At 29.3% G+C, this 26,032-nt stretch overlaps 1 protein-coding gene across 3 annotated transcripts in view; it reads left to right on the plus strand.

Moving 5' to 3' along the window:
* The window catches only part of LOC100165619 (spectrin beta chain, non-erythrocytic 1), a 59,008-nt gene that overhangs the window by 25,856 nt on the left and 7,120 nt on the right, over nucleotides 1-26,032 (plus strand). For 2 of the 3 annotated variants that reach the window (XM_029489759.1, XM_029489760.1), the window contains exons 1-43: nucleotides 11,172-11,291; nucleotides 11,396-11,563; nucleotides 11,684-11,800; nucleotides 11,938-12,046; nucleotides 12,191-12,355; nucleotides 12,451-12,563; nucleotides 12,669-12,856; nucleotides 12,919-13,144; nucleotides 13,214-13,558; nucleotides 13,637-13,854; nucleotides 13,914-14,091; nucleotides 14,154-14,345; nucleotides 14,407-14,619; nucleotides 14,684-14,887; nucleotides 14,947-15,172; nucleotides 15,237-15,490; nucleotides 15,563-15,753; nucleotides 15,827-16,047; nucleotides 16,118-16,341; nucleotides 16,413-16,688; nucleotides 16,749-16,888; nucleotides 16,956-17,226; nucleotides 17,318-17,712; nucleotides 17,798-18,083; nucleotides 18,161-18,379; nucleotides 18,470-18,663; nucleotides 18,734-18,836; nucleotides 18,898-19,275; nucleotides 19,341-19,514; nucleotides 19,585-19,785; nucleotides 20,873-21,050; nucleotides 21,138-21,566; nucleotides 21,656-21,843; nucleotides 21,934-22,130; nucleotides 22,221-22,980; nucleotides 23,098-23,361; nucleotides 23,440-23,724; nucleotides 23,798-24,054; nucleotides 24,117-24,303; nucleotides 24,409-24,609; nucleotides 24,683-24,913; nucleotides 24,971-25,165; nucleotides 25,232-25,411. In XM_029489759.1, the coding sequence (XP_029345619.1) occupies nucleotides 11,172-11,291; nucleotides 11,396-11,563; nucleotides 11,684-11,800; nucleotides 11,938-12,046; nucleotides 12,191-12,355; nucleotides 12,451-12,563; nucleotides 12,669-12,856; nucleotides 12,919-13,144; nucleotides 13,214-13,558; nucleotides 13,637-13,854; nucleotides 13,914-14,091; nucleotides 14,154-14,345; nucleotides 14,407-14,619; nucleotides 14,684-14,887; nucleotides 14,947-15,172; nucleotides 15,237-15,490; nucleotides 15,563-15,753; nucleotides 15,827-16,047; nucleotides 16,118-16,341; nucleotides 16,413-16,688; nucleotides 16,749-16,888; nucleotides 16,956-17,226; nucleotides 17,318-17,712; nucleotides 17,798-18,083; nucleotides 18,161-18,379; nucleotides 18,470-18,663; nucleotides 18,734-18,836; nucleotides 18,898-19,275; nucleotides 19,341-19,514; nucleotides 19,585-19,785; nucleotides 20,873-21,050; nucleotides 21,138-21,566; nucleotides 21,656-21,843; nucleotides 21,934-22,130; nucleotides 22,221-22,980; nucleotides 23,098-23,361; nucleotides 23,440-23,724; nucleotides 23,798-24,054; nucleotides 24,117-24,303; nucleotides 24,409-24,609; nucleotides 24,683-24,913; nucleotides 24,971-25,165; nucleotides 25,232-25,411 (9,861 nt within the window). Of the gene's footprint in view, nucleotides 1-11,133; nucleotides 11,292-11,395; nucleotides 11,564-11,683; nucleotides 11,801-11,937; nucleotides 12,047-12,190; nucleotides 12,356-12,450; nucleotides 12,564-12,668; nucleotides 12,857-12,918; nucleotides 13,145-13,213; nucleotides 13,559-13,636; nucleotides 13,855-13,913; nucleotides 14,092-14,153; nucleotides 14,346-14,406; nucleotides 14,620-14,683; nucleotides 14,888-14,946; nucleotides 15,173-15,236; nucleotides 15,491-15,562; nucleotides 15,754-15,826; nucleotides 16,048-16,117; nucleotides 16,342-16,412; nucleotides 16,689-16,748; nucleotides 16,889-16,955; nucleotides 17,227-17,317; nucleotides 17,713-17,797; nucleotides 18,084-18,160; nucleotides 18,380-18,469; nucleotides 18,664-18,733; nucleotides 18,837-18,897; nucleotides 19,276-19,340; nucleotides 19,515-19,584; nucleotides 19,786-20,872; nucleotides 21,051-21,137; nucleotides 21,567-21,655; nucleotides 21,844-21,933; nucleotides 22,131-22,220; nucleotides 22,981-23,097; nucleotides 23,362-23,439; nucleotides 23,725-23,797; nucleotides 24,055-24,116; nucleotides 24,304-24,408; nucleotides 24,610-24,682; nucleotides 24,914-24,970; nucleotides 25,166-25,231; nucleotides 25,412-26,032 lie in introns of those variants that run through there. The other variant, XM_029489758.1, reaches the window with a different exon arrangement.

The following is a 26,032-nucleotide window of genomic DNA, read 5'->3' on the forward strand; positions in this document are numbered from 1 at the left end:
ATACAAATATTAAGTAGGTACCTATTATTGGACATTATCCACAGGGAAAATGTAGAGGGTATAAAAGGGAAAGCCTTGTAAAAGTATGAAAGTATGTTTATAGGCTCCCGCTCTTACAAAATAAAAGCGATAGGATACATCATAATATATGTATACATTACGTTAAAATTTGACTCTTTTTATAATAACCCTGCATAATGTATATAGGTGCATATTGTAGTGTTACCGATGACTGTAATTATATCGTTATGTCTATACGTATAATACACACGCAGCCATAGTATAGACTCATAGACCTAACCTAACTCTGGGTGGGCAAGGTGACGTGAGAGATGAAAAAAAAAGTCGTCATATAGTGCTTTTCTCTTATTATACCTACAATGGTCAGTCGTCACTTGAGTTGGTATACTTTTTTTGCGTTAGTATGACGTGATCGAGATTCGTTTTTTTTTTTGTTTAGTTTCTCCTTACCAATACATAGTATACCTATTATACTATATATTATGTACCATTGTACCTACTTAGGAATATTAGAAATTAATAATTTCAAGTTAGTGCGCGTCTGCACCGTGTGTCCGTGTATGGTGTGTACATGCACTCAGTGACACTCCTCTTTTCCGTGACGTACATATTATGTACACTGTTCAGTGTATACACACTACATACTCACCACCACTTATCGTATACCGTACGCAGAGAGGAAATTTAATGAATTACTTGCGTGTGAAAAACTCACGAGGGGCACACAATGTCCAGATACGACAACGGATTGAGGTGCGGTAATATTGTGTACCCTGGTTTAACGTCGCGCGAGCTCATCGTCGTAGGTACCTATCTGTATAATATACGGTATACATATAAATATATATATATATATATTACGAACCTAAGAGTATAATAACGTAAACCGTCCGTATATTATATATATATATAGGTAGCATATATACAAAAATCACACCCACAAAAAAAATGTCGTTATGTTTAACCCGTCTTAGATTATTATTATATATCTAAGTCACTATAATATACAATATACCATAAACATATATATTATATAGGTATTATATAATATTATATCGTATTATATTGTATTCTGATCGGCGTAATAATAATAATGTATAATGACGATATCCATCTATATCCGGAGGGGCTTGTTTTATAGGTTTACAATATTATTTATAATACTGTAGTAGAGGTACTGCAGTATACGCCTTTTATATTTGTTTCGTATTAATTATTAATACAAAACGTACAGCCCTATGTGCACATTATTTGGTTACCAAACAACGCTAGCCTGGTATAAGTCGTACAAGTAATATAATATAATACGTCATATTGTGGCCGTATTGTATGCGCATTTGCACGGAATTATTATAGAATTGATATTGTTGTCGGAAAATATCGATTATCATATCTGTTATTTTGGCCGATTTTTGATATAATCCCATGTCGCTGTGTGCCTGTGCAGAGTTACCACTTTGTCAGTGGGCAATGCTAACTTGAGTTAAATTATTTTTATCACGACCCCAGATATTATGCATAAATAAACGAAGTGTTTGAAGAAAACCAAAGCTTAAAGTTAAAACTATTAAGGTATTTACTATTTTGTATGTAGTAGAAGTAGTAGAACATAATATTATAAAACCATTTATCCTATCTCCAAAAAAAAAAAAAAAACAAAAACCATGGAAATCGCCTATAACAATAACCTATATCTATATCTATATCTATATTCTATATGTACATATAAAAGACGAACAGTGTCTTGTCCGTGGTGTCCTTTATGCATTCTAAAACCATACATCCGATTGCGAATAAATTTATCTCTGTACCAAATTTAATCGCATTATAGATCTCGGGGAAGGAGATATGCTACATTTTGTCATGAAAAAAGGTAAATAGGGGGTCTAAACAGGGGAAGTACTCAAACAGGGATTCAAACTTGTCAAAGTTAAACAGTTCGAGTTCGAACCACGGTTTCGGTGGACAAATTGTTGCATTGTTTTTTTTCTTATTTTTTCTTTTTTATCTTTACATACGAATGTTTGTTTTTTTTTATTAATCAGATTTTAGTATGGTTGGATTAGGTTAGAATTGTGTATTAATTGATTGTATAACTTATTGATACTTTAGAGTTAAAATATACACTAACGTACGCACCACGTGAGGACGGCGATCCACCGCTAGTAGATTATTGCCTTACCTATACTGATAAAATATACTGCTCGCATAATCTCACGAGCGAATCTCACGGACAACGCCGGTCGGGATGGCTATAAATTAAAATATAATATAATTTACACTTAAAAAGACATTGCTTCCTCGTCGTGCTACACCCAAAAGGAGTTGAAACAATCACAAAAACCTAGCAATAGCAAAGCATTGCCGTGTCTGCTAGTAGTAATATTATTTATGCGAACTTCTTCGTAATATTATGTTATGTCATTCATCGTTCATTACTCATCAATAAAATTTTTCCGACATTGATAACCTGCAGCACCATTTACGACTACCTATGTGTAGTTGCATGTTTAAACATCAATGAAATTAATAACGCGGTTATTGGTTACGTTTATAGGTTAATTATCGATGCGACTATATACGCGTATATAATATGTAATAATATATATTATACATTATACATGTTTAATTTCCGATAGCATATTGAGGTCAATATACCTACAGTATATATACTGTGAGAATTGAATAAATATATCGATGCGCGTTATGTACTATATTTAGGTATTACTTATTAATCGTTGAGAATGTTTTGTTGACTGTCTGTTTCGGTGTTTTCATATAATATACAATTAATGTATCTTTCGTAAATTATATTGAATATTAATTAACGATTAATATATAGGTATATAACCGTTACTAGTCAGTATATGATAATTAATATTATAATGATTATGACGTATTGATGTACGCAATACGCACGTATAGGCAATATTGATTTTCAATGAAACTATATAATATAGGTAGGTATATCGAGCGAAACTTGCATACCGTGTAGCAAAGACGATATTATCAATTATCATTACGGACTTAGGTATAGGTAACTATTGTAAATACATCGTGAAACAATATTATTAAACTTATATAATAATATAATAATATATGAAAATATGAAAATAATAAATAGCCTTATTGTATTTAAGTAATCTCATTTTCATCGCTGTAATTTACCATGTACACGTTAACATGTGTTATTATTGAATATTGCTATAGGTAGGTATCATACACCGTTTCGTAACTATTATTTCGAAAAACAAAGTTTGATTGGTTTATAATGTATACTCTTAAACTGTAGTAGGGTTTAAGCCAGAGTTTACGCTTACAAGAAAAACAACAACAACTAATAAATAGTATTTCTTAAGATATTAACAATAATTAATAAATATATAAATGAAATAAATAATATTTATATTTATTAATAAGAACCAAAAAATTTCAGAGCTTCAAAGTTTCCGTTTATATTACTGATATAGCGTACCTAATACATATTAAAATACTATATCGAGGTAAGTGTTGGTATTGTTATAATATTATAATAAAGTATTTTAGTTCCTTCTAAAAACGATGTATAATTTATAGGTAAGTAATATAGGTACCTAAGTATTATCAATAATAAACGCTAAAACGTAAAATTTCTATGCAGCAATAGAAGAATGCAATTGGCTGTACGATAAAATAATAATAATGCGTTCCGCCGAAATGCAACAATAACAAATTAAATAGCCCACAGGCTTCTATTACAGCAGAGAAAAAAAATATATATAATAATAAATAAACCCTTTCAAGAACTTTTTTTTTTTAATACAAAATATTTGCTAACGTTTTATTATTACTTTTTTTTTTTTATTCAAAACGCATCGGGTTGTTTTAGATGCGCGTATTACCGATGTAGTCGACCGATTCGTTTTGTTGACTGAGAAAATCACCTTAATGCGTACTTTGAGTTTTTTACTATGTAGCATGACGTAGATAAAGGTTAAAATAAATATGTATGTGTGTGTGTGTGTGTGTGTTATACAAAAAATAGCGTCTATAATATACCTAATGTACATAATATATGGATGTTTTTTTTCGTCACTCGTTATAATCCGTTTTTTCCATAAGAACACAAGAATATGATAATTTTTCTAATAATTTCTTTAATATATTATGAATGATCAATTTACCGCTATACTGATCCTATAAGTATTCATTTTTTCGGTCAAATGCATATGTTTTTTTTTCGTTATGCTAAGTAGTAATATACCTATACTATAATTGTGTAGAAAAAAAATCAAATTTCCTTCAACATTGATATTCCATGCCTCCATAATACCAATAATACATATATTGTAGACAAATATTCTTCAGACTACGAAAATCAAATCATGGTTAGCCATCTACGTGTATATAATATATTATGTATGTAATATGTATATTATACATGTTTTTATTTCAAAAAATATCAACGTACCTAATAGTGCGTATACCAAGTATAGTCGGTTATAACCTAATACCGGTATTATAATAAATAGGTAGGTATTGTATTAGTTCGTCATATGGATTACCCGGTATGTTGCACAAGTAATTGGCAAAAAAATAGTTTTAATAATATAATAAGACCGAATTCATATATTATATAGCCATATATAGGTACGTCGTCGACATTGAAATTTTCGATAGACCATCATCGTCCATCATCATCGCGGTGTCTCCGGCCTTTTATATTACTTATCCGTAGGTACATAAACATCGCGCCCCGGGTCACTGACATATTATTATTTCGACCGTCCGTATATATATAGATATATTGCATATATACATATATCCATTATACATTATATATATATATCTATCTATTATACATCATATATTATTATGTTATAGTATACGTGCGCGTATGTCTAATAATGCACTCGGCTGCGGCGGTGTATATATATCGCACAGTACAGCGGGTACCTATATATAATAATATATAACTTATAAGTAGACTTAGCAGTATGTGTGCTAATCAATATCGTCGTGTACAATGACGGGACCGCGGTTTCACACGCGCGCCAAATGACTTACACGACAAAATTTACTAACAAGGATGGCATTGTCAGGCCTTCTGCTGTTTCCTTCCACATTATGTGCGTGTGCAGTCACTGTGTATATGTATAATAATAATAATAATATGTCAAACGCCGAACGCGCGTATTTACCTACACGCATTATTGTGCGCTTTGAATTTCTCACATTTCTTCTTCGGTCGTAATATAATATAATGATAGATTATGTAATATCACCGTTGCAGTAGTATGATATATAATATTATATTCACATGGATATATCCCATGCAATAGTAATAACAATAATAATTATTATTACTATCATTGTGTATTAATTTTTATTGTATAATCACTGCAGCGCATTAGGCACGGCGATGTTCGACCAAATAATAATTATCTTCCGAGTTCCGACAATAGTAATAATAATAATGATAATTATTATTATATTTTCCTATTCACTATAATAGTATAGTTCGTGCGTTACGCGTCAATACGATATATGACTGTCGGCGACAGAGGTGTGAACACGAATATACGTCAGAGATGAAATATGAATATTAAGATTTACGCACACTTGGCCGATTAAATATTATAATACAATAATGTCGAGTGTTTTTAGTTTTTACAATACTCGTGTGAGTCGAAGACTTAGGACTTATTATATTATAGCATAGTAGTTTTTAAAATAAATAATATTTTCAAGACAATCTCATAAAATGTTTTTTAATATTAAAAAATAATCCAAGTTTAAATAAACGATGAAAAGAAATTAAATTATATACTGCGTGATATACGTTATATATAATAATAAAAAACCTTTGTAAAATTCACGGAAAAGTATTTTTTCCTTTATTTATTTAACTTTTTATATTGGCAGTTTTCTTTGCTCTAAAATTACTTTATTTATTTTTAACTTACATGAAGCGTTTACAGCAATTTATAATAAAAAAAAAAAGTTAACTGCGGGTACTCATTTGGAAAAATATATTTGTGTCGCCACAAAAAACTCCTGAAAATGATAAATAAATCTAAATACTTTAAAATATGGTCCTTAAGTATGCCTATAAAGATAATCATTAATACAAGGTGAGGGGATGATAATTATGCTTGATGAATCCCACCATATAAGATAGATAGGTACCTAAATATAATATAACACAATCAGCGAAATGGTTCTCTTTTCATTTTATCTTAATATTGCTACATTAGAGTATAATACAATACGTCATACCAATATATGATGTATCTATGTGTACGTTATCATATTTGTTTTATTTGTATTTTGTTGGTTTTTGATTTGTTGTCATCACAATTTTCAACTACAAGCATATTGGGTTCTTCGTGTCTATATAACTATATTATATTCGTTGTAATTGCGATTTTATTTTACAATAATTTACTGACAGAAAATAAGTTATATATTTCACATTTTTATTATATTACTCAATTGATTAGACGTAGTATAAAGTACCATACAGCACTTGCTTTTTTAATATTGTTTAAAATTTAAAATTATTAGTTTAATAATTAATTTTAAATGTTCTATTTCATTTTTAAGTATTTATGCTTATATGATAAATTGATTATGACACTATAATGACACTTATTTATGACCTGTAATAGTATTATTATATTATTTTTGAATTTATTGATTTTAAACAGTTTTCAGTATACTTGTACACTTAATACTATATAACAGCAAAGGTATAATACTTATCACGATAAAATGGTCTGTTGTTAAAACATTTTATTAAAATTAAAATGTATAATGTTTCAGCACTTTCAGCATAGATTGCAGTCAAAATATGCCATTATACTATAAGAGTATAATATTATGTTCTAAACATGAATGTACATTTTTCTTTCGAGTCCGGTCGTCCAACTGAATAATTATTATATGCGTAACGTATTAAAGTAGAAATATTATTTAAATTGATGATTTTATCCATTTCCAGTAAAAAAAAATACGATTCAACTATAAAAATAGTTATTTTGAAATAATTTCAATCGACTTTATATATTCTCACCGCTTGGCACTACTCCCCTGCAGTTAAATGTGGACTTATAGCTATGATATGTCTATATTATATTCCTTTAATCGTGACTAGCTGTACATCGCTATTATTTGTATCTATTGCGAATTAGCTGCACTCGAAATTCATCCAAATACATACGTAAGATGAGACCTCACAAGACTTAACATCATTTATGGAAAAAATATAAAAACATAATAGTATGAATTATATTTAAAACTGTAATACCTATAATCGAAAATCGTGTTACAACCTAAAATGAGAAGTACGCGTTAAACCACATGTTTTTTCCTTTCCATTCGTAATGGTCGAATTATGTACGAGTTTTACATGGTCAAATTAAATGTTAAGATTTCTAGTAAAATACGAATAATTTATCAAAAACGATTTTATGGACATTTAAATGTCATAAAACGTGTAGTTTGATTAACAGTTCTTTAAATTTACAAAAGTAAAAAAAAATTATCAAAAGATAGCATATAATATTTGCTGTTCTCATTTTATCTTTTAGTTATAGTTTAAATAGTTTTACTGAAAATTATAATACATATAGTTACATATTTAGAATTGTTGATTTATAGATCAACATATAGAACAACGGAATTTCAATAATGTTAATGATAATAGAATAATTTATAGAATTATTAAATTAGAGGTTATAAAGTTATGTTATCATCGCTATCTATATTCTATAACTATAAATTCGAAATGTATTGTCAACGCGAAAAACGTATCTTTTAATCATTAAGTACAGGTACCGTGTTTAAGGTAGCAAAAATATTAAATCACTATCGAAAAGTGAAAACTAATAGTATTATTAACACGTATCTATTTTAAATTTGATTCTGATATAATATTGGTAACACAATAAAATGCATTTTATATTCCAAACAAAAAATTTGTTTCATAAATATTAAACATAAATAATTATATCATTATAAACACAATATACGTTTTAGTAATTCAATAATACTTAATTTATATAATATAATATTTGACCTAAATTATGTAGATATATATTATAACCTATCAAAAAATGAATTCAAAGTTCGAATTTGTAGTAATTTTCGAACCAAAAAACAATGTTGATGCAAATACGTACGATAATCATACCTGAATTAGTATATTTAAAAACGGAAATACGAGGAACAATCGATTTCTTTTTTGCTTATAAAAAGTACAATCCGATAAAAAAAATTTTATAGGTTTAGATTATAAATATATTAACAATAAATAATACATCAACATTTGTCAATGCCAACAAATAAAATCCATTCATCATTCGCCATCAACTGTTTCATCGCGACGTCCTGAAAAAAATATAGGTATAATATTATGTAGTTACATGAATATAAACTATAATATCGATTATTATTGTACCTACCTATTTATATACATTTATATATAATATATGAAATAATGATAATATCAATAATACAGAAATCTAAGTTTACTATAAAATTCCTCTCACCGTGAGATTTTTCTTCGGGCATAAGTACGAACCTTATCATAATTTACGATACAAGTATTGAAATGTATATACAATATACATAAATATATGTACATTGTGTTTAGGACATAGCCAGATAGGTAATAGGTAATACTTGTTTATGCGATTGGTACTATAACAGTAACTAGTAAGTTACCTATATATTGCTATATTATACACTACCTATACCTATACGTATTTCGCTAGATAAACACATTCGTGTTATGTATATTATTTGATGTATGCATCTTATGTATACAAAAATGTGATTTCTGTAATAATATAATAATATGTTATAGCTAAGACATAGTTATAATATTATGGATACTAAAAAACTGCACGATAATGGAGTAATAATGTATCGTAACGTTTTTAAATATAATTATTACATTGTCTGTATTGTTTTAATTGATAGTAATATTATATAAAATCTCGCTCTATTCTAACTTAGTTATTATTATACACTTCGGTACATGGTTTCGGATTCTATATATTATAGGATACATTATTGAAACGATCATTTAATAATATAATATATGTAATTCACTTCTCACGAAAATGTAAATACGTGTCATTTCATAACGATGAGTTTATGCTACAAAGTATAAGCTCAAGGATAGAACGTGAATACCAAGCCTATCTACCTTGAAATCAGCTAGTAATATTATCATCTATGTAAATGTAAAATGAAACTTTGTAAACGCCAAACCTACGACTGTAGGTCAGTAATCGCATTGATAATCGTCAAGTTTAAAGTACACATAATTTCGGTATACCTATCCCGGAACATTGATTTTAAAAATAAATCTACTAACTATTGAACATCGATGTGTTTCACATTGTCGTTCGACACTTTATAGTTATTAGTTATGACTTACGAATAACAAACTAACACCTAGGTACCTATATAATATTGTTATTACATTTTTGAATATATACCGATATACGATTATAGTATAAACAATACGTGTTTACGGAGGCGACAAAGTCATGTAGGTACTTATACATTTTAATAATTAATCAAAGCCAAACATTGCCGATAACTTATCGATTATTCAAACGTAAATTATTTTAATTAACATTAATTTTAATTTACAGGTCTATCTCAAACAGCTTGTCAGCAATCGACAAGATAAAATATAAAATGTCTAACATTTTTACAGTTACATAATTTTATATAGTTGAATATTTCACGTTTTTTTTTTTTACTATTATTACCTATTTAACGAGTTTCAGTATTTTATAGATTAATTTCACTTTATCCAATTATAATATATTACAATAAAAATAAATTGAATGTCAAATACGATACGGACATACCTATATATGCAAATTAAGCTAATTTTTCTTTCTCTTGATTATGATTTTAAAGCTACCGTGAAACTATATAATATAATATTATTTATCCGATATTGTAATCCAATAAAAAGTTATATTGGGAGAAAAAACTATTTCATTCGTGAAATCATTCGAAATATTATAATACATATACTGTCAAATTGATAGTTAGTCAGGGAATGTATTATAATAATATATATACTTAGAGCTTTGAAATAAAATTGTACTTGTCCAATTTGTCCAAGCTAAAAGCCGCACTCATCGATTAACACACCTTAAAATTGGATTAAATTTATTTAGGACCCTGGAAAACTAGTTTGGCTTCAAAATTAATAGAAACCATACAACTCTCTAGATGGGGCTTGACAGTATTGCCGTGACGTATAAAGCGTTTTAAGAAAAACAACGACTTTCATGTGTGTGTGTGTGTATGTATAAACTATATTACTTATATATATTTATTTTAAAAAAAGAAAAAAATACTTCCTGTATAATGTTTCAAACTTTTATTGTTCGATCGTTACATAATATTTGATTAATTGTTTAAAAAAATGACTCATTTTATTTTTAATTATTATTAGGTATATCATTTACTAATTACCCGTATTTATAGGTAGGTATAGGTTTATATTTTAGGCATTAGGCATATACCTAATGGATAACATGTGGTTTATTATGTTTCTATCATCCCATATTGTGTTGCCTTCAGAGACATGACAGCACAGAACGCATCTACTATTATAGTGTATAATAGATTTATACTAATTGAGCAATAAACTTCCATTTATCTGTGAAGAGGTATTTAGTATTTACAACATAATAATATATTACTATTATTATTACTACCGTAACACGATCTTCCGTATATTATACAGCTTATATTGTCGAGTGTATCTATTTTAATATGATAGTTCGGTTAGTTTTGCACCTGTACACATGAAATATCAATTGTATAAATCGTAATAAATAATATAATATGACATCGTATATATAGACAATATATTATAAGTGATCATATATATTTCGGAATTCGAGATTATCTAATAATCCGTATAATTGTACAAATATTAAATACCTACCAATACTCGTATGGATATGGATATAATTTTATCAATATGGGTCGAACTTTGTCAATCGAGGATTAGTTGACTTCGAGTACTATATTTATTTACTTATCGCGTACCAATACATGTATTTTATTCAAAATTCTTCTATTTTGTTTCAGTATTATAAAATGCCAATTCAAGAATCACACGCTACGAGATGACGCAGAGGGAAGATGTACTTAAGTTTGAACAGGGGCGAATTAAAGCCCTCCAAGAGGAGAGGCTACACATACAAAAGAAGACTTTTACCAAATGGATGAACTCATTTTTACAAAAAGTAAGAGCGTTTTTCGAGAATTTGCAAACCAAATCGGAGCGGTGTGCGCTCGTCGCCAAAATATACATATTTAATGTATTTTATTTGCTAACCGTATTATATAGGTAAGAATGGAGGTAGACGACTTGTTCGTGGACTTGGCAGACGGAAGAAAGCTTCTCAAACTATTAGAAATAATTTCCGGCGAAAAACTGGGCAAACCAAATAACGGGCGCATGAGGGTGCACAAGGTGGAAAACGTCAACAAAAGCTTAGCGTTTCTCCACACAAAGGTATTGTTACAAAAACGATTTAGTGCATTTATCGGTTGTATTATCGTCAGCACATTTAAGATCATATAATTGTGTTAAAAAATTGAGGACAATATAATTATTCACAAATAATCGTTATAGGTGAGATTGGAAAGCATCGGGGCCGAAGATATTGTTGATGGAAATCCCCGACTGATTTTGGGTTTGATATGGACGATTATCTTAAGATTTCAAATTCAAGAAATTGAAATCGACGTGGTAAGTGATGATCGCGTTTAAGACTTGACCATAATTCACATAATATTATGATATTAAAATATTGCTTATTAAATGTACCAATATTAATATATTATTATAAAGACATAAAACTAACATTTTTTTTTTAAAAAAAAAAGGACGAAGAAAATGAAAGCAGTGAAAAAAAATCGGCTAAAGACGCTTTGCTTTTATGGTGTCAGCGTAAAACTAATGGCTACAAAGGCGTTAACATACAAGACTTTACAAGTAAATAAATTACGAAAACAATAATATTTCATAAAAAAACCATACACAATAAATACCTAGACTCTAGAGCTGTTTAAGAATTATAGGCTAGGTACGACATATTATGTTATAAAATATAATAACATGATGTTGACTTCTACATAGGTTCTTGGAGAAATGGCTTAGGATTCAATGCATTAATCCACTCTCATCGGCCCGATCTACTAGATTTTCCGTCGCTCGAGAAGAATACCAATATCGACAACCTGAACATAGCTTTCGATGTAGCCAATAATGAATTGGGAATTCCTAGGTTGCTCGATGCCGAAGGTGAAACAGAGAGAAATTAATATTATTATTGTGATATTATTTTGTATGAATACTAAATAAGTAATACTATCGTGTTTTGTTTGACAAAAAAATAGACGTAGACATAAGCAGACCGGATGAAAAGTCTGTAATAACGTATGTCGCTTCGTATTATCATACGTTTGCGAGGATGAAAAATGAAATGAAAAGTGGACGAAGAATAGCCAACGTAATGATTATTATTATCAACACACTAAACGTTCTTTTTACGAACATTTTAACGAGTGTTGTGTTACTTTCATCTGCTGTTAATAATTATAATAATATTTTTTAGATACTCGGTCAACTAATGGATATAGATAAGAAAAAAATTATTTACGAACAACTGACTTCAGACTTGTTAGAATGGATACGAATGAAAATTAAAGAACTCGAAAATCATAATTTCCCTAATTCTTTAGAAGGCATTCAGCGTGAACTATTAGCATTCAAAAAATACCGGACTGTTGAAAAACCTCCCAAGTATGACCAGTTTGTTTCATATTACATTTTGATGTTACATATTATTTGTTTCCGGTGTTCAGGTACATAGAAAGAAGTGAAATTGAAGCTCTTTACTTCCATATAAATACCCTACTCAAATCGCTTAACCAAGGTGTGTTCATACCCCAAGACGGACAATTGATACACGATGTTGAACGTAACTGGGAAGCCTTAGACAGGGCCGAACATAAACGCGAAGTTGCTCTACGAGAGGAATTATTGAGACAAGAACGTTTGGAGCAACTCAATTACAAATTTGAAAAAAAGGTATACAAAACATTAATATCAAACTAGTCACTTAGGTGTTAACTTTATACATTTTTATTTTGAATTTAGAGTGTCCTTCGAGATGGTTACCTAAAAGAAATGATCCAAGTACTGAACGATCCTAGGTTTGGCAATAGCTTAACTCAAGTTGATGCAACAGTAAAAAAGCACGAGGCTATTAGCGCTGACATCATGGCAAGAGAAGAACGGTTTCACGATTTGAATGCCATGAGTGACGAGTTGATTAAAGAAAATTACCACGGAGCTCAGAGAGTGAAAAATAGGGAAGAAGAAGTATTACAGAGATGGAAAGATCTTTTAAAACTTTTAGAAAGTCGCAAAATAAATTTGAACAATATAAGTACCATGTTTTCTATGCTTAGAGAGATAGAAACAGTTTTGTCAACCATACAGGTAAATTTGAATACCAAATAATATTTTAATGAAATTTTATGAATGCTGATCAATAATTATTATGGTTTACTATTATAGGAAATTGAAGTGACTTACAAATCTGAAGATGTCGGGCCTCATCTACTTGTTGTAGAAGACTTATTGCAAAAACAAAACTTGACTGAAATGCAAACTACAGCCATTGGTGAAACCGTTCGAAGATTAAATAGACAAGGTCAACAATATGTACCCTCTAAACATAAAGATACTGCTTTATTAAAAGAAAGTCTGAATGAACTCAATACTGCATATGACAGGTAAATACTAAATGTTTTAAAATAAAAGTCAAAGTATACTCATTATATAATTTTTACAGGTTGTCTGAACTAAGTAAAGAAAGAAGGGCTAGACTAGAAGAAGCAAGAAACTTCTATCAGTTCATTGAAGACCACGAAGATGAAGAAGCTTGGCTTGTCGAAAAGCAGCGAATTTGTAGTGCTGACATTTCGGCAAAAGATTTGAGAGGCGTATTAAGTTTACAACAAAAACATAAGGTTTGTTTTTAATGGTTTATAACATTTTTAGTGTTCATATTGTATTAAAATAATTTTATTAGGTTTTACTTGATGAGATGAAAGTGCACCGTCAAAAAACTGATCAAATATGCAAATCCGGTCTGAGTATAAATGCCAGCGAACCTTCCGAAGTTCAAACGAGGGTTGATTCTTTACAAAGCAATTGGAATTCATTAAATAGCTTATCACAGTTGAGAACTAAGCAATTGCAAGATGCAGCTGAAGCTTACCAAGTAATTTGTTATTTGTTAAGTTTTGAATTTTATATTTATATTATCATATGCATATATTTAGTTTTATGCTGATGCAAATGAAACAGAATCTTGGTTACATGAGCATTTAACAGTGCTAAGTACTTCTGACCACGGAGTCGATGAACCAAGTGCACAAGCTCTGTTGGCTAGACACAAAATACTTGAAGAAGAGTTAGATGCGTATCAAGGAGACATACAGTCATTGAATACACAAGCTGACAATTTAGTCAAAGCAGGAATATCAAATATTTTGGTAATTTAATTTATATTAGAATATATGATTTTAATAGTATTAAAGTACAAATTCAAAATTTCAGTTGTCTAATGATACAAATCAAAAGGTTCAAGCTGAACCAATAGAAGAATGGGTGTTTGAAACTAGGTTACTTCCTCAAGAAGTCTTAGAAGAAGAAATAATTGAACATGTTGAACACCGAACTGTTGTAGAAGAACGACAAGTACCTCAAGTAAAAAGTCTGTACCCATTTAATGGGCAAGGCATGACAATGACGAAAGGAGAGGTATATAAAATATTAAAATAAGACTTAGAATATAAAAATAAAATAATATTCTGTTATAGGTGATGTTCTTACTAAATAAAACAAACCCAGATTGGTGGAGTGTAAGAAAACTAAATGGCCAAGATGGTTTTGTACCAGCCAACTATGTTTGTGAGGTTGAGCCTAAAATTATGCAAGTATCTGTTAGAAGGCCGCACGTAGTAAAAAGTACAAGAAAAGTCCCTAAAGTCAAAATGGTCAAACAAAAGGTTCGAGTTAAGAAAACTAGAACTCCAGAAAAAGATGGTAAACATATTAATATGCCATGAATAAAATGTATTTTTATATTCATAAAACTTTTTTTATATAGAGCCAACAAAGAAAGATGATACCAATCTTAACAACGAAAGAAGTATTGAAAAACGTATAACAAACATTAATGAGACTTACACAAAGTCACAAGACTTAGCAAAAAAGCGCCATGCCCTTTTGGAAGACTCTATTTGTCTTTATGGATTTTATCGAGAATGTGATGATTTTGAAAAATGGATCAAAGACAAAGAAAAATTACTAAAGGCTGAAGATAAATTAGACACGGTTGAATCTGCAAAAAGAAAATATGAGGTACATATAAAACTAAAATTATGTATTTAAGTATTTTGTTTATTATGTTTTATTGATAAAATTGTGTTATAGAAATTCTTAACTGATTTATCTGCGAGTAACAAACGTGTTGAAGATATTGATCGGGCGGTTAAAGATTTTGCCAACCTTGGACACAGTCAGCTTGATATGATTACCAACCGACAAAATCAAATACATACAATGTGGGATCATCTAAATTGGCTGAAAGCACAAAAAGAAAAGAGTTTAGAAGGAGCTCTTAGGTATTATATACTTTAATTTTATATATAAATACTAAACATTTAGATATATTATAAATAAACATTTTTGATTTAGTGTGGAACTATTTGAAAAAACTTGTGGTGAAGCCAGGGATTGGATGACAGAAAAAATGGATAAACTTGATGGCGCTGAAGTAGGATTAGACTTAAAAACTATACAAGCTCTACAGAGACGACATTTAAATTTAGAAAGAGAATTAGCTCCAGTGGAAGAAAAAGTAAACAGGGTTAATTTATTGGCTAATTCAGTGAAGGTTTCTTATCCTAATGAAAAAGGTATGTCTGACACAGAATTCATAAATAGTTGATAATAATTGACTTATTTTATTATAATTTATTGTTTTAGAAAATGTTATTCAAAGACAAAAAGAAGTTCAAGCTTTATGGCAAAATGTGAAGAACAAAGCTTTGGACCGGAGATCGCGTTTAGAAAGTGCTGTTGGGCAGCAAATATTCATGAATAGCTCGAAAAATCTCTTGAATTGGTTGTCTTCAGTAAAAGAATTGGTGAACACTGATAATTCTGCTCGTGATGTTGTAACAGCAGAAAATCTACTTAAAAACCATCAAGTATTACATATTTTTTTTTAAATATTATTTATAAAAACCAACACTCCTAAAATAATATACATTTATAATAGGAACTGGGCGATGATATTAGAGCTCATGAAGATGAAGTAAGAGAAGTTTCAGAACTGGGTAGACAATTAATATCATCTGGTAACTGTAGTAGTAACGAAGTCAAAGAACGCAACAATAAATTAACTACAGAAGTAAATAATATTACCGAAGAATGGGCTCAAAAAAAGGAATGGATAAAACAATGTTTAGCCTTACAAATATTTAATAAAGAAGCAGATCATATTGATGCAGCTACTTCTGGCAGCGAAATGTTTTTGGAATATGCTGATTTGGGAGTAAGAAGAGAAATTAATGTTTAAAATATATTTTAAGTTATTAAATACATTTTTTTAAAGGGATCCGTTGATGATGTTGAGGCGCTGTTAAAACGACACGAAGATTTTGAAAATTCACTTTATGCACAAGATGAAAGATTGAAAACTTTTTGTGAAATGGCAAACAAATTGATTTCAGCTAACCATTATGATACTAACCAGTAAGTATTTACTTCAAATAAAATAATACATTCTTAAGTTTAGAATCTAAATGATCATAATTTGTAGTGTTGATAAACGTAAAGAAGCAGTTTTGCATCGAAGGAATTTGGTAAAAGACCAAGCAGCAGTGAGGAGAAATGCTTTGATAGCAAGTAGAAATTATCAAGCTTTCCGAGCAGATGTTGATGATCTTAAAACGTGGCTAACAGATAAGTTGAAAACAGCAAGTGACGAATCATATCGGGATCTTACAAATATTGAAAGAAAACTTCAAAAACATGAAGCATTTGAATGTGAATTACGTGCAAATGAAGGTCAACTAAGGAATATCAATAAAGTAAACTAAATTTTTTACATTTATCATTCCACATTGTGGATATGTCCATAATATTATATAATAATATATACTAATATCATTTATTTTTCAGTGTGGTCAAGGTTTGATAAATGAAGAAAATTACCGAAAAGATGAAGTAAAAACAAAGTTATCGGAATTAAATGATGACTGGAAAAAATTGGTCGAAGTTAGTGTGGAAAAAGGTAGATGTTTAAGACAAGCAGCAGCCCAGCATACTTATAACAGAACTTTAGATGATGCATATTTCAAACACGAAGAGCTGAAAAAGGACTTACAATCACAACAAGTGGGAACAGATTTACGACATTGCAAACAACTTCTTAAAAATCATCAAGTTGTAGAAACTGAAATACAACATTGGAAACAAAAAATTGATGATTTAGTATTTGCTGGTGAAGAAATGGCTCAAGACGGTCATTTTGATGCTGAAAATATATTACAATCTAGTAAAAAATGCCAACAAATGTAAGTATTTGTTTTATAATTTGCTCATCTACTATTTGTAATAACATAATTTATATTTAATGTAATTTTATTATTAATGGTTCAGGTTTAATGGATTGGATAAGCCGCTTAAGCTTAGAAAAGAAGCTTTGGATGAATCATTACGTTTTCACAAATTTGGTTTTGAGTTAGAGGCTGAACTTAGTTGGATACGAGAACATTTACCACTTGTTGAGTCTGGTGAGTTGGGTACTGATCTTCACCAAGCACAAACATTGTACAAGAAACACAAAAAACTAGAAGCGGAAATACAAGGTCATCAACCTATGATCAATAAAACTCTAGAGTCAGGTCAATCGTTAATTCATCAAAAACATCCAGAAACTAAACAGGTAGTGTATCATTTTTTAATTATTGTTATAGTTATGATTTTCAAATTAAACCTAATATTAAACATTAATTTGTTTAGGTTTCATCATTATGTACTGGACTCAAAGATGCATGGCAAGATCTATTAGCCAAAGGCGAGGATAGAAGTCGCAAACTAGAATTAAATTTAAAAGCTCAACAATTCTTCTTTGAAGCAAGTGAAATTGAAAGTTGGCTACTAGAAAAAAATAATATGTTATCTTCTACAGATTGTGGTCGAGATAGAGATGCGGCATCTAAACTTTTGACAAAACATAAGGTATGATGAATATATATTTTTATTTTTAGTTACCTATTGCTGTATACTTATATTGGTTAATTGTTTTTATTGTATATTTATATCTTGTAGGCTTTAGAACTAGAAATTGATACATATGAAGGTATTGTCAAAGAAATGTGTCACACTGGAAATAATATGATGAACTTGAAACATCCAGATATTAAAGCTATATCGTCTAAACAGCAATATATTTGTGAACAATTTAAACTATTACAAAAATTAGCGACAGCAAGGCAACATAGATTAGTCGAGAGCATGTGCAGGTAAAAAATACAATTATTCTATACTCAATTTAATTAAACTGTACTTATTTATCTGTCTTATCTATTTTAGACATGAATATTTGATTGAGAATTATGAACTTGAACAATGGATTCGAGATAATATGCAAGCTGCATCATCTGAAGACTATGGCCAAGACTTTGAACATCTTTTGGTACGTATTTAAATATATAATTAAAATAACATAAATTTTAATATAATTAATTCAATAATAGGTGTTACAAAACAAATTCGATGATCTCAAACACCGGGTGGAAACAGGTTCTAAAAGATTTAAACAGTGTGAAGATCTTGCTAATAAATTAGTAGCAAACGATTCACAATATACATCTGAAATTGAGAAACGACAAGAAGAGATTAGTGAACTCTGGCAACAATTAATAGTTACCATAGAAAATCGAGAAAAACGCCTCAAAGCTGCAGGAGAGATTCATAGATTTCATAGAGATGTAGCTGATGCATTATCTCGGATTAATGATAAAGACGCAACTATTTCTGATGATTTAGGAAGAGATTTAAACTCTGTATTAACTCTAATCAGAAAGCATGAAGGGTTTGAAAATGATCTTGTTGCTTTAGAAGCACAACTTCAGGTAAACAAACACAATACAGAAAAAAATTTTATATTAAGTTTATTAAATTGTTATTTCCATATTAGATTTTAGTGGAAGATGCAGTTAAGTTACAAACACTCTACCCAGGGTCAAATGCTTCTCATATTGCAAAGCAACAAGAAACCGTAGTTCGAAGTTGGACTTCACTTCAGGATCGCTCTGCACACAGGCGAGAAGCTTTACAAGCCAGCTGTGATTTGCATAGATTTTTAGCTCAAGTAAATTTTGATATTTTTTTTTCTTTCATTTTGATTTGCATAATGAATTTTCACACTGATTGTGTCATAGGTCAGAGATTTAGTCAATTGGTCTAGTAGTTTGAGGGCTACTATGTTAACGGAAGAAAAAGTAAGAGATGCAGCAAGTGCACAGCTTTTAAAAGGAGAACATGAAGCTGTGAAAGCTGAAATAGAAGCTAGAGAAGCAACTTTTCAAACTGTTGCTGATCTTGGTGAAGCATTAGTACAAGGAGGTCATTTTGCGGCAAATGTGAGTGTATATACATGGGTCTGGGTCAAAATTATACCAAATCCTGACAAATCTTGACTATATCACCAAACATTTTTACATATTATATTTATTATTCAACAATTTAATTCAAAAATATAAACAATTTTACATTATATTATATTAATATCACTACATTTTAATATTCGTGAATTATTGTTAAATAATTTAATATAATAACACAAAACAATTTATACTACCATCAATCTGGACGAATTGACATGTTTTTCTTGTTCTGAGCTGAAAAAAAAAAATCACAGATATCTGCAAAAAAATTATTTGTGGTTGCATAAAACCCCACCTAACCTAAACACTTCATACTTTGTAAAAAAATGTAATGAGTAAAAAAATAAAAACTGTTGTTTGAGTCACCTGACACTTATTTTAACATGCCTTCATTGTAAATTAAAATACTTTAATAGTGACTTAAAACAATTTATTTGTTTTAAATATATCAAAAGAAGTTATAAAAAAAAATGAATAACAAGTAATAGTGATTTAGGATTTTCCTTGATAAAATATAATAAATAAAAACTTCTTTTGATAAACAATTTAAGTTAAAACAACTACCTAATAACAATAGTTGAAGTAGGTACCTAAATACTAAATAATATTATTTAATAAAAAAATAATAAAAAACCACTTCATCAGTAGTACCACCAGTACGTTATTGTTTCAAGCGACCTTAAATTTTTGTTTGTTTGATGTAACCGATGACCTAAATAAAAAAAAAAGCAATCATTTTTATTTTTGATTAAATAAATTTTCTTTTGAACTACTGTTCCATGTATATACAAACATTACAATTTGATGTTTTTCGTATTAATCTAGAACACATTTAAAAGTGTCTTAGAAAGTTTCTTATTGTATTTTATTTTTACTAGGTTACTAGATTAAACTTGTATTAGATAAGATAAACTTATTTTATTTTGTCGGGATTTCAAATTGTTGAGATTTTGAACTTATTATTTTAAACTGTTGAGTTTTTGATTTTTCGGGATTTTTAACGCCCCCATGTACATTTCTATTTAAATTTTTAATTAAATTAAATTTTAAAATGTGAATACAGGAAATTCAAGAAAAACTCAATCATTTATTGGAAGAACGACATCAATTGCATTCATCTTGGCATCATAAGAAAGTTCATCTTGATCAACTTATTGATTTGCAATTCTTCCTCCGTGATGCTAAGCAAATAGATACAATTTGCAACACACAAGAAGTAGCATTAGCAAGTTTAGAATATGGTATTTTTATTGATATTTATTAATAAAATACAAAAATAATGAAAATACAATTCTATAATCGATTTTTTTTAACTTTATTTGTCTTAGGAAATACTGTGGATCAAGTAGCTTCATTAGTAAAAAAACATGAAGGTTTTGAAAAATTATTTGAAACCCAAGAGGAAAAAATTTCCCTCCTACAAGATCACTGTCATAAATTACTCAGTCAAAATCATTTTGAAAGTGATTTGATATCTAAAAGACTGAATGAAGTTTTAACTAGGCGGGCGCAAATTCGAAAACTAAGCATTTTAAGAAAACAAAAGTTAGATGATGCTTTATTGCATGCTCAATTTTTACGTGATGTTGGAGAAGCTGAATCATGGATCAGTGAAAAACGCAAAAAGTTGGATGTGGAAATTAGCAAAGGTGATGTTAATAACTTGGAAGACAAAATCAAAAAATTACAAAAACATCAAGCGTTCCAAGCTGAACTTACTGCTAATCAAGGGAGAATTAATTCTATAAAAAATAATGGTATGCTTTTAAAAATAGTACATTTTTTTTTTTACAATATATTATTTAGTAGGTATTTACTATTTACTCTTATTTATTTATTTTTATAGCTGATATGTTGGTCGAAAAGAAGCACAAAAACTCAAAGGACATTCAAGATTCTTTAGGAAAGCTTTTGGTTTTATGGAGAAATTTGTTACAAGAAACTAATGAAAAAGGCAGAGGTTTAGAAGAAGCTCAAGATATCTTAGAATTTAATAACCAAGTTGACAAGGTTGAAACATGGATTAGAGACAAAGTAAGATTATATTATTTCTATTAGATTTAATTTGACATATGTACATTCACATTATACAACAATAAAATATATTATGAAATTTATTTGTAGGAAATGATGGTCCAAGCTGGAGAAATGGGTTTAGATTACGAACATTGTTTAGCATTGCAAAGGAAACTCGAAGACATTGATAATCGAGTTGATGAAGGAAAAATAGAAACAATTAATAATTTAGCTGATAAACTTATTAGACAAGGGCGTAGTGATACACAGTCAATACAACAACGTCGTCAAAATCTAAATAATAAGTATGAAGAAATTAATTGTTTAAAAATATATACTAATATAATATAATATCATAAATTTGCACGTATTAATTAAGAACTATGTTTTATTAGGTGGAAGGCACTTCAAGGAGCTTTAAGTGAATACAGAGAACACCTAAATGGAGCCCTAGAAATACATTCATTCAATCGGGATGTTGACGATACTTTGCAGCGGGTTAGTGAAAAAGCACTTGCAATGTCAAGCAATGAAACTGGTAAGAATCTGGGTGGTGTTGAGCAATTACAAAGAAAACAGGATGCTCTAGAACGAGATATGACAGCTATTGAAGGGAAAACAAAAGAACATGAATCTGAATGCAGGCGCCTCATTCAAAAATATCCAGATATGTCTTCTCCGATCAAAGCTAAACTGTCTGAACTACAAGATAACTGGAGAAACTTGCATATGTTGTCGAAAAAACGACGAGAAGCTTTAAGTGATGCATATATTAGAGAAAAGTTTTTATCAGAGTTAAAAGAAGCTGAACTTTGGGTTGTTGATTCAATTAAGAAAATTAAAGGACATGATATGCCCACGAATATGGCAGAAGCAAAAGCTTTATTAGAATTAAACCAAGAAAGAAAAGCTGAAATCAATGGACGCCAAGAACACTTTAAAACATTAAAAGAATCTGGGTTGAAAATAAATCCAATTCCTGAGAAAGAACTTGCTCATCTTGATGAACTACGCAGAACACTGAGTGCGGCTTGGGAAGAAAGAAGAACTATGTTAAGCCAAGCTTTAGAACTACAAATATTCAAAAATCAAGCTGATCAAGTGGACAATTGGTTAGCATCAAAAGAGGCATTTTTGAGTAATGACGACCTAGGGGTAAGTAACTAATAATAATAATAATAATTTATAATAATAATTCAGTTATTTACTTACTTAAATTTATTAAAATAAAAATAAAAATTGTCTAAACAATAAATTTTTCAAAAAATGTAGGAGTCATTGTCGAGTGTGGAAGAATTGATACGAAAACACGAGGCTTTTGAAAAAACGTTAACAGCACAGCTAGTCAAAGTTGAAGAATTAGAAAAGTATGCTTTAGATCTTGTCACAGGCCAACACTATGACAGCAATGGAATACAAGGCCGATTAGTCAGCATATGTAATAGAAGAGATAGACTTAAAGAAGCTACAGCTTCTCGCAAAAGACGTCTTAACGATTCCAGACTTTTACAACAGTTCTTAAGAAATATGTATGAGGTAAATGAAATCGAATAACTTAATGAAAGACATAATATTATAAAAACAAAAAAATTATTTTAACATTTATAATTTTAGGTGGAAGGATGGATAATTCAAAAACAACAAGTAGCTGGAGATGAAAGTTACAGAGATCCTACTAACTTACAGCGAAAAATGCAAAAACACGCTACTTTTGATTCAGAATTAATTGCAAACCGTACTCGTGTTAATGCTATTTGTACTGAAGGTGAAAACTTGATCAGTAGTGGTCATTTTGCGAGTATGGAGATTCGAGTAAGATTAGATGAACTTGAAACGAAATGGAGACTTCTGCAAGAGATGAGTTCTCTTAAAAAACAACGATTACAAGATGCTTATCAAGTAAAAATTACTTTTACATTTGTTAAATATTAATAAAAGTTATCAATTTATCATAAAAATATTATAATTTTAGGCATTATTATTTAACCGCACATTAGAAGAACTCGAAGCTTGGACAGAAGAAGTAGAAATGCAATTGCAATCTGAAGACCATGGAAAAGATTTGCAAAGTGTTGTAAACCTGTTGAAAAGACATTCACTGTTAGAGAATGATGTTCATAGTCATGGTGAAGCTTGTCAATCTCTAAAAGATACTGCTCTAACATTTCAAAATTCTGATCATTTTATGAAGGATGAAATACAAGAAAAATCTCAGGCAGTTCTTAAGAGGTATGTAATAAAAACAAGGTCGCATCGTTTATTTTGTCATAACTTATTTGAATGATTTACAGATATAATTCTCTTCAAGAGCCAATGCAAATACGAAGGGATAATCTAGAAGATGCTCTAATAAATTATAGGCTATCGCGAGATATCGAAGAAGAAATCACTTGGATTAATGACAAGGAACTGCAAATCAACTCTCATGATTTTGGAACAAGCCTACACTCAGTACAGGCACTACAAAATAAACATCAGGTAAGTTATATTATAAAATAATTTATTAAACAATAAATCTATATTATGTAAGTACCTATAATAATTCTTGAATTATTATTTTTTTTGTTTTTTTTTTGTTTTAAGGCTTTAGATGCTGAATTAGTATCTCATGAACCAGTAGTCGCAGCTTTAGTCGACAGAGGTCAGCAAATGGTTCGTAGTGGTCATTTTGCATCACAACAAATTGAAATAAATTATAGTGTCCTTCAAGAAAAGATGTCCCAACTTAAAGAACAATCCAAGATCAGAAAACAAAAATTATTAGATGCTTACGAATCACAAATGGTTAGTATTAATTATTTCAATGCAATTATTATTATTAAAACTAATAAATCTAAATTTATTCCTAATTCTATAGTTCTATGCGGAAGCAAATGAAGCTGAAGTTTGGTTAAAAGAAAAATATCCTTTATTGGCATCCAACGACTATGGTAGAGATGAAGACTCTGTACAAACGCTTATGAAAAAACTTGAAGGAATAGAAAGAGAACTAAACACATTCCAACATACTCTTGAAAGATTAGCAAAATTAAGTAGGAATCTTGTAAATCGATCACATTTTGATTCTGAAAATATTTTACGAAAACAGGTAACACAGAACAAAAATCCCTTTTCCATTATAATTATTAATTAATCTTTTCTTTAGACTGATATCGAAGAAGTTTACACAGAGCTCTGTACATTAAATAAAAGAAGAGCAACTAGATTAGTAGAGAGTCGCAAATTCTATAAGTTTATTCGAGAAGCGGAAGACGTTGCCGAATGGATAGGAGATCAAACAACGGTTGCTGCCTCAGAAGATTATGGTCGAGATGTAGAGCATGTGGAACTTTTGATCCAAGTAATTGATTTAAAAAAAAAAAAATGCATTCTTTTAGTCAGAATATAATTTGAATATATATTTTAGGCATTTGAAAGCTTCATGAGCGGTTTAAATGGTAGTGAAGGGCGTATCTCAAGTTGCATAACTATTGGTCATAAGTTACTCGAAGAAAATAATCCTGAACAAGATCAGATTAGAATAAGATTAGAAGACACTCAGCAACTATGGGATGATTTAAAAGAGTTAGCGAATGCTAGACAAGAGGTACATATGTTTTAAATTCTAAGTGAAGCGATAAATGTATCGATCTTACAATTATGTGTGGTTTTTTTTTTATGTATGTGTACTTTTTATTTTTATCCCTGTACACAATTTATAGTAGAAAGAATGCTTTGATTTTCAACTTCATTATATTTTCTGGAAGGAAAGTGAATCTAGTTAGTACATTTAGGAGGTCACATATTTGTATATCTTATACCTACAAGAAATAAATTATTTTAATTAATATTAAAGATTTTTAAGTATTTACTATTTAAATTTATTATACATTTATAATAGATTTCTTATATTTTGTTACACAAAAACCACAATATTATTTATAATTAAATGAGTATTAATATATAAAGCAAATCAAAACAACCATAAATTCACTTGTAATTATACAGTTTACTTATGAACAGTAAAAACAAAATAAAAATAATACTTGTGAGTAACCAACAATGTCATGGGTTGGTCAATTTCATAATGACATAAAACATATAACATTCATTAATTGTATTATAAATATTAAATACAATAATAATGATAACTTTAGATATCAAATGAAATAATGGATGGATTATTGGAATGGTACTGCTAAATTGCTTTAAATACTAAAATTAAAAA

This window comes from Acyrthosiphon pisum, chromosome A2, assembly GCF_005508785.2.
Source record: "Acyrthosiphon pisum isolate AL4f chromosome A2, pea_aphid_22Mar2018_4r6ur, whole genome shotgun sequence".
Lineage (NCBI taxonomy): Eukaryota > Metazoa > Arthropoda > Insecta > Hemiptera > Aphididae > Acyrthosiphon > Acyrthosiphon pisum.